This window comes from Gymnoscopelus braueri (assembly GCF_963280865.1).
Source record: "Gymnoscopelus braueri genome assembly, chromosome: 1".
NCBI classification, from domain to species: Eukaryota; Metazoa; Chordata; class Actinopteri; order Myctophiformes; family Myctophidae; genus Gymnoscopelus; species Gymnoscopelus braueri.
The window spans coordinates 39,934,418-39,946,007 of record NC_137603.1 but is presented as its reverse complement, the minus strand read 5'-3'; the positions used below and the strand labels follow the sequence as shown (position 1 = coordinate 39,946,007).

Sequence of the window (11,590 nt, the reverse complement as noted above, 5' to 3'; positions counted from 1 at the left end):
AGGAGGGATTTATTATATAGACTGTCATTTCGATCCAGCAAAAACAAAAAAAAACACGGGGTTGTTCTCCCCTTTCTGCAGGTTTATCTAATGAGTGTGTGAGGCGGTAGGACCGAGCCTTGCGTGGCGTGTCAAACCCCCCCTGAGTGGACCGTGTCTCCCGGGGCTTCTACAGTCTCTACAGCAGCCAGTCGTATTGTGCGTCATTCTCATCGGCTGCTGCGTTGTGTTTTTCCCCCTCATCGAGAGGCACCAACATGGCAACTCCCGCCGCGGTCAACCCATCGGGTAAGAACGCATTCGGGGCTTTTAGTTTAGTTAGAAACGGTGAATTTGAAATACGTTGAAGAAATGTTGAGACGGGTGCAATTTTTAGACGTTTTTAAAGCCGCGAGGCCGCCGAACGAAGCCTCTCTCGCTCCTCCGGAGCATCATCATCCCCTTCCCCCACAGGGCTCCACACACCGCTATTCTTTACCAACGACATGGCTTTGTAAATACCTACGTCTATAGGTTGTAATAGCGACGTTTAAACGTGTCTATTTTGGCTTCTTATTGGCGTGTAATCTGCTTTAGGTTTCCGGGCGTGCGAGCTTAGAGTACGTGCTTTGATTTCTAGTCCCAACACAGCAGAGCAGAGCTCTGTGATACAAAGCTTCTTTTGCATATTATATGCAGCTCTGCTCGCCTAAAAGCTCAACATGTCCTGGGTTCTGATTCGGTTCGGGTTTTTTTTTGGGGGGACATCTTTAAGCAGTGGTTCTTAAACTTTTTCATGTCAAGGACCCCCAAAATGACATGTATTTGGCTGCGGACCCCCATCTCTTAACATATTTTGTGCTATGCTAGGGACCGCCAGAAGAAAATATTTGAGCTAAAAATGTTTTTTTTTAAACTAAAACAAATCTAGATTTAAAAAAAAATAGCTGATCTACAAGCTCATAGCGCGGCACAAAGTGACTGAGCTTGTAGATCTGCTATTTGTGAATAGCTAAAGTATAACACATTTGGCTGGGAACCCAGCCCCAAGGACCCCTGGGGGTCCCCGGACCACACTTTGAGAACCACTGTCTTAAAGGAAGGCCAGCTGGCCACTGTGTGCCACAATGCATCGCCTGTTGATTCCTGCTTTCATATACTTCAGTGGATATATATATAAATATGGCCAAAACACGACCAACGTTGCTGTGTAGCTCAAGGGTTTCTCGTGTGTTGGCCACTACATATCTAAATGTGTATTTAAAAAAAAAAAGCCCTATTCGATTAGTGTCAATATAAACCTTTAATGTAAATATTAATGGCCGCAGCGAATTAATGCCACATGCTTGACTGGAGTTTAACCATGTTTATAGCTGTTACATTGTAACAATTGACATATTGGGTGTCACACAGTTGTGTGTCATCCAATTGTTGCATGCATCGTAAACTGACCCCATGTGTGAAAGGGTTGTCTTAAGAGGGGTGGCTTGGGTTCCCCCTCAACAAACAAACATGGGAATGTTGATAACTCTGTATAAGAAATTGCTGCTTTAAATGTGGTGGTCTGTTTCCTTTTCTTCATACTGAAGTAGTTCAACTTGACTTTTGGAGGAAAAAAAAAATCCTTAAAGTAGGCTTATGTCATCTAAATGATGTCACAATGGCAAAGAAATTATTCTGGTATCTGGATTAAAGAATGCTTTCTTTGTGGTTGGGAACCTCCACAGTAGCAAAAAAAAACAAAAACTCTCTGTGTCACCTCATTGGAAATGTAAATGAACAAAAATAAATAAATAACTTGCAGGTTATTAGCACCTTGGGTGCATACATAGTCCTAAGAGGAGATGGTGGTCAGAATGAACAATCAACAGATGGGGAAAAAAAAAACTCCACCAGATAATTAACGGCATATTAAGAGAAAACGCAGAAACACCTCATTCCCTTTCCTAATAAGAGAAGAAGGGACAGTACTATGAAAGCTATCTGCAGATGTCGACATCCCATCTGCAACATTTATAGGAAGGAAGCCTCTGTGTGATCTGAACTGACCAGCAATACTGCTTATAGCAGTGCACTTACAAAGCTGGCCTGGTTATAGAGGAAACCCTGTAGCAAGATTCCATGAAATGCGTTTGTTGTGGTTGTTTGAGAGAGCGGATAATATAAAGACCCATTGAGATGGATTGGGGAAGCGTGCAGGAAGATTACTCATGACTCATTACCCGGTATGTGTGGCTTTTCCATTCATTCATGACACCCAGTTAGCATTAAGTCGACCCCAATGCTGTTGATCCCAGGTTGCTCCCAGGTTGCTCCCACAGTGACAGGAGGACAAAGTTAGCGTTGTGATCTGTGATCAGCCCTGCCCTGTAGCCCCTTCCATGCTAATAAGGTCAGGTGCAATGACTCCAGACCATGTTGATGGAGGTCAGAACACATGGGGAGAATGCTGTGTCATTGCAGGATTATCTGAAGCTGGCGGTGATCCAATTGGACAAGAGCATGTGCAACATGGCGAGGGAAATGATCTGATGAGGGTTTGCGTGATTACAAAGCACACTAAGCATAATTCCTCAGCGCTATGAAACAGCAGCATCTCAATTTAATGGTATTACAAGTTCCAGAACACATAGCCCACTTCTTTTGTGCAGTAATAATACTGGCTGTCGTAATCTGATAAGACTAGGATGTGATAATAGTGTGAATGGTTATGTTGATAGTTTTGGTTTTTAGACAATGTCTGGTGAAATAGCATGATTGCTGTTGGGCAATTTGCTGCAATCAGTCCGTTACAAAAACCTCATTCTATTTGTGCAATTGACCTATGCTGTTGTAGTGAGGTTGCGCAAACTTTGGGCTTTGTGTGTGTCTTATGTCGTGTATAAACACAATGTTAGCAATGAAGGTAATATTCTCCCTGGCTTCCCCCCTTACTCTTTGGGATTGTTTTGTTAAAGTGTTTGCAACTCATGTGCAGGCCGTAGGGTTTTCGTGCTCCCCTACAAATTCAATTGATTGATTGTGAGTTAGGCTTTGGAACAAGGTCCTTTGCTTTAGGGAATTTAAAGTGTGTTAGAGTGTACAGCCGTATGCAGGTGCATGTAGGTGCAGGTGCGTTCAAGTTCATTGTTCACTGTCCGAGTGGGGTAAAGATGTCTTCTTCTGGAAGACAAGGATGAAGGGAGGGCAAAGAAAGACAGGCAGACAAACACATTAGATAAACAATCTTGTGTAAGGGAGAGAAGTGACACGACAGGAGAAAAAGTAAGCGCTGATTCCACTCCCTGGTCTGAGAGCACTCATTGATTTAATGCATTTGACCTCAGGGCTTTTAATGACTGACTGAAGATGTGGATATGATTGAGTTGGTGGGGAAAACAACACATATACAATTACTGTTCCAGGCGGTCTGCCATGGCACTGGGCACAGGCCTCTGAGGCAGCTAGCAGATCTACAGAGCGAAATTACAGATCCATTTTTCCACTCTCTGATTTAAATTAACATTCAGTACTCAGCTGTGTAAGGAAACCTGCTCTGTTGCATGCATACTATCAAGTAGTCTTTGGCGGTATCTATTTTACCTTGATACCTTCCTAACATTTGACCGGTCTATATGGTATAGTGTTTGTGTTTAAACTTATATAAAGAAAACTGTAAAAGCTGAACTTCTGGTGATAGAACTTAAGTCATTGTAGCATTTTAGCATTGTAACACTGTCTAGCCTTCAGTGCTGTGTGTCAAATATAGAATTAGCCTAGCAAGACAAGACTTGCTTGGTTTAAATACTTATGGCCCATAGAATAATTAAATGAATACATAAAATATGAGCGGCCTTCTTCCATAGATTCAGCATAACTTGCTGGAGGACCTGATGGCACTTGTTGCCACGGTGGATGCCAACATCAGTGGGCTAAACGGAGATGATGTGTGGGTGGTGGTGACAGACTGGCAGTTGAATAAAATCATGTGGCAAATAAACTGCTTTCGTAGTTGGAAGAAGTCATCACAAGATAAAGTTATAAGTGGCAATATTTTCATGATTCAATATTTAGTCATAATTGATTAGCTTAAAGCAGGGGTCTTTAACAGGGGTTCCGGGACTCCTAGGGGGTCCTCAGAGTTACTCTAGGGGGTCCGCCAAATCTTTGTGTTATAGGATGTTCTTAAAGATGTTAAAGATGTCTTTTTGGGGGGGGGGTTTTAGTGGGTTGTCTGAAAATTCACATTAACATGAATCCAACACAACACTACAGCATGATAGTGTTGTCAAACAAATCTATGAAATCTATGAAAAAGTTGAATCTGCACAATTTTATACAATATGTAGTGGGGGTCCCTGCTTCATCTGTCTCTCAGCTAAGGGTTCGTTGGCCTGAAAAACGTTGAAGACCCCTGGCTTAAAGAGACCTAATACTTTAGAGCAGAAATGGCCAGCCAATTATTTCCTTTCTACCTCCAAATGATTGTTCTGTTGGCCAATTATTTCCTTTCTACCTCCAAATGATTGTTCTGTTGGCCCAGTTCCCTGTTGTAATAAATTCATTTTATTCATTTATGGACAGTGATGAGGCAACACAATTAGACGGGTTACAGCACGTAATTTGACTTGCAGGAGAAACGCAGCAGTTGGTCTTGTGTCTTGTCGGCCAAGTGGAACATCCACACGATACTGTCTTCGCCAGATGAAGCCCTATCTTCATCAGATTAGTTTAGACCAGTCAGAGTTTGTTTACTTATACCCACCTCATGAATGAATGATGGCAGGGCTCGTTCTTTGCGAGGCCCTGCAATGCAGCGTGTGTGTGTGTGTGTGGTATCCGGAGCGGAGCGAGAATGCTCACTGTATCAAATATTAACTGTGCTACTGGGTGCACTGGGGCATGCCGGAGCGTTTGTTTGGCCTATCCATTGCATCTGGCCGAATTACTGACTGAGTGGTTGAATGGAGCAGAGAGGTGGAGGGGAAAACAACTAGGTAAATACTAGAAAGAATCTGGATGGCGATTTGGCACACCATATAACTCAACTCGCCCATAATGACTGTGTGTCCCACTGCAGACTGACTTCATAATGAATGTAACTACTAGCACATTAGTATCTCTCCTCATTCTTTATGGGCTTCTTTTGGCAACTGGAGGCACCTGCCACATGGTGTAAAACATATTGGTCCAAAACACTCTGATATACTTTGGTATATACTAGGCTGCCTGAGTCTCTGAGTCTGGACAGTGAACACACACACACACACACACACACACACACACACACACACACACACACACACACACACACACACACACACACACACACACACACACACACACACACACACACACACACACACACACACACACACACACACACACACACACACCACCCACACCACACCACACCACACCACACCACACAACACACACAGTTTTGTATTTCACATGAATTGATGACATGGAATGATGACGCTGACTGACTCATCAGTCATCATGGCCATTTCTTGTAATGTTCAACTTCTTCTGTATGTTTGGCTCATGGTAGCGGTAGCAAACTGTTGCACCACTTGTGTTTAATAATAACAGGCGTGTGTAGGTTGCGTTTGGACTCTGCACTAACCAACCCACTGCTGTTGTTTTACGTCTTCCAGAGATGGGCAGCGAGTTGCCGGGGGCGGTTGCTATGCCTGGGGTGGTCGGTGCAGGCCAGGTGAGGATGGGTCCAGCCATGGCAGGCCGAGGGGGCAAGAGGAGGGCAGGCGGGTGAGTATTCATATATATGAACTAGCCGTGCATGAAACTTTAGGTTACTTGCATAATCCCGGTTTTAAGTAGCATGAGTGAGTGTCTCACCAGACTTTAATTAGACATAAAACGAATGCTTAGAAAGATAATTAGGTTGCTTGCTGTGTATCCCCGATTCTCTGAAAAGCATAAACTGTCTCACTGTACTACGGTTAAATACTCGCTCATGCAAGAAAGAGAAAGAGATCCCCACTGCGATCAGTCGGTCTTCCAGGAAATTTGTACGGCTTTCTAGAGACTATGTAAACCAGACTACTGGGAACAAGCGGTGAGATATCTCTCAAAGATGGTTGTAAGCAGAAGGCCGCTCTTGACCTTTGCATGAACAGGAGTCTAACGATCCCAATGCTCTTGTTAAGTTTCAGTTGAATTGAATGATGTCATTTGTCTCATTATAAGGTTAGGCTGGCAAGAACAGATCAGCCTCTCAGATCAATTGACAAGCACAGGAGATCCAACAAATGTTGAACCAGGAAGACCTGCAGAAACTACTGTATATGAGGTTCAGAACAATCTAGCTCTCCAAAAGGAAAAACACATGGTCGTATTTGACGTATTTCTATAAGCCATCTGCAGTACTGATGGAAGAAACTGAGGAGCAGGATGAGGGGATTCTCTGCACAAAATCCAATGTCATGCCATCCTAAATCCTCAAGGGGGTGTACTGGATATTTACTCCATGCCCAGGCATTAGGCCTACACAAACATGAATAAATAATACAGACCTGGATCCAGGCAATATGGCAAATCAACATGGCACAGGGAGGCTACGGGGACATGTCTTGTATTTTCATTGTTGCTTTATTTATTTAGCGTTGTGTGTGTATGGATATGGGCTGCTGGTGTGCTCAATAAGAGAGTCCCCAGACAACAAGCAACACAGTAATCCTCTCCAGCCCTCAGTCACACTGACGGTCTAGCTCCCATGGTGTGTTAAGCCATCAGGCAAACCATGCATACATACAGCATTCTGACAAGCTGAGGGTGGGTGGTGGGGTTCTTGCAGCTCAAGTGTTACTGCAGGAAGGAAAGGGGGAAGGGGGGACCATTTTGTTTATTAATGAACATGTCACTGTACTATTTATCTATGATTGTATTGTTTTACCACTAAATACAGCACGTCTCTATGACTCAGCCCCCCCCCCGCCCCATGATTCTGTGCTTCATCGCATTAACATCATAGTAATTGCCACTGTATGCTAGCATATGGGTGGATAACAGAGACTAGGATCACTGGCTGTCATATCCCATAGTCAAGGTTTAGTTAGATCAACACAGAATGCTCTATACTTTATACAATGAGTGAAATTTGTCCGATTTGACCAGAGAAGCGTTTTTTTGTGGCCAGTTCAGTGAAGCTATGACTCCACACATCAATGTCAGCGGCGTTCTTATGAGTAAGGTGCTTCAGCATAAAAGAAAAGTGAACAAGAAAAGGATGAGATTGTGGATGAGTGGTTGTCATGGTAACTACCAGTCAGCATCTTTTTCTCCACAAAATAGATCCTCTAAGCTTCCCACGTCAGCTGGCCCGTTCCCTGAGCTTTCCACAAGAAGCACCCCCACATTGGCAACTCAACAGTAATCGTGTCTGAACAATGCGTATAGTACCGCAGGTACACGGGGGATGCTATATGCAAATCTTTTTGTGACACATTAACCACTTAACCCCTATACTTAATTGACCGGAGTTCACCAGGGCTCCAGTTTTCGCTCTACACTAGATATCGACGCCGAAAATAGCCAATCTACAAGCTCACAACGCGTTGCAATGCAAGATGTTCTCTGAATATTTTCCCCAGAATAGGCACGCTTGGTTAACATGCAATGTCACTTTTTGGTCAATGCAAAATAGGATTATCTCTCCTTATAGGATTATCTCCTAACACGCCGAAAATGAATACCAGCAGTAGCGCTGCCATATGAGATATACGGTTTTTCTTTTTCTTTTTTGTGTCTCCTTCCTCCATCTGGTACACGACTGCTTCTAAATTGAATGTGTCACAGAGTCGACCCGTTCGCCCGTCAGGATGACACAGTAACCGAGCCTAGCGACAGAGGTGGTTGATTCCAATCTGTCCCAGTGTTGTGACATACTGACGTGATCCTAGCATATCTGGACGACCCGGCAGCCGGAGCAAGGAAATGGCTGTTCCCCCGGGTGACACGTTGAGTTGAGTGCATCCGCGCTATTTGAGGAAGCATCTCATGCCACTCCCGGAGATACAAATTGATGCATCGGTTCATTTGTCAGTAAGCACAAGTTCTGCGCTCTCTACAACATGAGAAACTTAACAACTTCTTAAACCATACATACTTAGTTGATTGGAGTCCCCCAAGGGTCTATACTAGAGGCCCCTAATGTTTTCCCTCTAGACCCTTTTTTGAAAATAGAAATCTACAAGCTCACAAGGCGTCGCAAAGCAATATGTTGTGAGCTTGTAGATTGGCTATTTTGCCAATAGCTCGCCCTAGAATGGGACGTCAGCGTTCATGTGGTTAACATGAAAGAACTCAAAGTGCCAACACAGCTGCCAGGATTGTGGTTTCCATTGAGCTTGCAAAGAAACCCATGGTGCTGTGTGAGACTAGTCATCAGTAGGATAAGTAACTCTGTTTTGCTCTCCTCAGAATGGACTTTGATGACGAAGACGGAGAGGGCCCTAGCAAATTTTCAAGGTGAGAAAACACAAAGGAGACTAGGCCTGCTGTGTCACAATATCCAGCTATTACATGATAACCACTTTCTGTGTATGCCACATCCATCCAACCCTTTATGCATTCATTCCATGTTTCGTCACAAGCTCACAAGTTATAACATATCATTTTATATTTATAATTGTTCATTGATTGGTTTTACTTTGCCCTACGTTGTTTTTCTTGCCATTTTGTCCCAACACAGCTCCAGTCGGTCTGTCTCTCATTCCACCCTGGACCTTTGACCATACTTTGTTTTCTTCAACATATGTTCTGTTGTCTTCCTGTCTGCTCATGCTCTCTAGTAGCGGAGGTATATGCACTATGTCCTGAGCTGACAACACACACTGGCCTTTCTGCTAACTTGGGCAGGGGCAATGGAGAGACAATGCTGCTCTCTGCTGGAGAGAGGAGGAACTGCAGGGGCACAATCCACTTAATGGCCAATAAATAGAGTAGTAGTATTAAATACTACTGTGGATACAAATTTTGTCCACAGATAAAGGTTGACAATAACATATGATCCCTATGCATCTACAGCACATAATACTTTTTTACACTATGTATCACTAAACCGATTATTCGGTTGCTCAAATTAATTTTCTATCGATACATTTATTATTTCACCCCTAATTGGAATACACAGCACTGCCACAATCTGTGAAGTCAAATTGGATGTAGAAGCTGTCTTAAACACGAGTCCACACTCCAGGTTCTATCCATTGTAGAAGAAGAATTTCCATACTGTATTTCAATGTAAGATCACCAACCTTGGTTCATGCTTTCTAGCTGCAGAACAATGTTGCACATGCAGATGAATTTAAGCGTTTCTCTTCTTTTCACTTACACTGCATGTGAAGATGGAAGAACTTGGAGTTTCATAGGTCAACCAGGTTTCATGGTAAATGTTTTTGGTACAGAATCAATAGCTCTGAGTACAAAGACAAAACCACCACAAAGCAATAACCCATGCAAACCCACACCACCTTTTCACCAACTCTCCTGTGTCCTTCACCCACCTAGAGGGAGCTTTGAGTTCATTGCATGTTGCTACCACCAGGCACAAACCATTCACCATCACAGTGTTAGTTTGTCAGGATCATTGGACTCAAGGAATTAAGGTATTAATGCTACACAATGCATTTGGTCTGCATGTTGTGTGTTACATACTGTTCTTTCTCTGCTCTGCAGGTATGATGATGATCAGGTTCCTGGTGGGGATAAGGAGAGATATGCCAGGTAGGCCTAGCCAGCAGGGGTCAAAGAGGATTTTCCATTGGCTCAGAGACTTATGTTCTAAGCCTCTACAGACCTCTATGCCTGTAAACACTACACAGTTTACAACTTCTAACCTTTGACTGTCTAACAATTGAGGTAGTCAAAATGATGATGGGGGGCGCTCTGGTGGTTCAGGGGTAAAGTTCCTGCCCACCACTATGGAGACTAGGGGTTCAAAAAAGAACAGTGATGAACTATAGAGGAAACAAATTTTAGCGTATTTAAAAATGTTCACAGGTTTGTTTGTCCATGATACATTTGTTTTAGTTGGACGTAAAAGTTGGACACTCTTATATCAGTGGACACTCTCTTATGTACCCCTGGCTTGGGGTAGCGGCCGTCGCCTGGTGGTCAAATCTGGGATAGCAACACTTCCGCATTTAAAATGCTACTGCGCGTGCGTCTACCGCTTGAAACCCTAGTGCGCCTGCTTATAACTCTATGGCCTGCTCTATTGACTCCAATATTGGCTCCGATATTGGTACTTCCGGCAGACTTCCGGGTGCTTCAAACGCCACTGAGCAACTTTCATTGAAATGAATAGCTGGGGGCGGGGCAGTCCGCCTTCTAGATATATTATAACTCTATGGTCCCTCCTAGGGGTGGGACAAAAACATCAATACTGCATTATAACGTACTTCCTCTTGCAACACGCTATCGATAAACTCTATGCGATATGCTCTATATTACGGATCGCCCGGTGTGCAAACTTGTGGCACAAGACCACTGCACGAGACCCATCACATGCTGCGCTATTTGAAGAGGATAAAAGATGGATAACAGACATTCCCTAGTACAGCCAACCCTGGTCAGCACAACAGCTCACTGCCGCTTGGTGGAGATTACAAACCTTGCCATCTCTTTTCCATGGATCTGACACCACACATCTCTGTTCTCTGTATATTGTGATGTACTGTATCGTAGATTACATTTCTAGCAATAGATCTATTATCATACGAAGGCCAAATATTGTCACAGTATTGAAGTGTGATTTACTCGTATCGACCCACCCCTAGTCCCTCCACATGCGTTATGTCCTCCCAGTGAAACTCCTCACTGTCAGGTGAAAATAAGTACCTGGCGACTTCAAGTGTATTTCACTTTAAAACACTTCTGGGGTCATTTTAACGCTATTCAGGCTTTTGTGTGCACCCCAGACAGTTTTTAAGTTGCTTGATTCAATATCTACATATTTGATATTAATTTGATCAGAAACGCCCCCTTCCTATATAAACCCATTATAACTTCAAACTCTATTTCAACATGTTAGATTAATTCAAAAAACCCGTCCTTGGTTCTGGGGACTGCTATTGTCCTTCTAATGTGTTGGGGTTTTCAATTACTATTTATAAATTGTTTTGATATATTTTTTTTACATTTTTACAAAATAAATGAAAAAAGTAATTGAAAAAACGCTTCCCCCTTGCGCATTAGAAGGACAATATCAGTCACCAGAAGCAGGAACTTGGGTTTTAAATGAGTCTAACATGGTTACAGTAAAACAGAGTTTTAAGTTACAATGGGTTTATATACAGTAGGAAGAGGGCGTTTCTGATCAAATGAATAATATGTAAATATTGCATCAGGCAACTTAAAAACTGTCTGGGGTGCACACACAAGCCTGAGTAGATGTTAAAATTATCCCAAAAGTGTTTTACAAAGTGAAATACCTCTTTAACATTGCTTAATGAGTCAAAATCCAAATAGATAAATCTGAGAATTTATATCAAGAATGCATGGTTGGAAAAGGTAACCAGTGTAGAAATAATTCATGAAGTATTAATCAACAAAGTGAAAGAATGTAATGTAACTTAACAAGGCCTAATGACCCCAGAACTATATT

General features: G+C 42.9%; 1 protein-coding gene across 3 annotated transcripts in view; it reads left to right on the top strand.

Moving 5' to 3' along the window:
* arnt2 (aryl-hydrocarbon receptor nuclear translocator 2) overlaps positions 1-11,590 on the top strand; it is a 72,469-nt gene continuing 60,879 nt past the window's right edge. For 2 of the 3 annotated variants that reach the window (XM_080421538.1, XM_080421537.1), the window contains exons 1-3: positions 1-288; positions 5,619-5,730; positions 8,404-8,451. In XM_080421538.1, the coding sequence (XP_080277664.1) occupies positions 258-288; positions 5,619-5,730; positions 8,404-8,451 (191 nt within the window). In that variant the 5' untranslated portion in view covers positions 1-257. Of the gene's footprint in view, positions 289-5,618; positions 5,731-8,403; positions 8,452-9,660; positions 9,709-11,590 lie in introns of all 3 variants that reach the window. The other variant, XM_080421536.1, reaches the window with a different exon arrangement.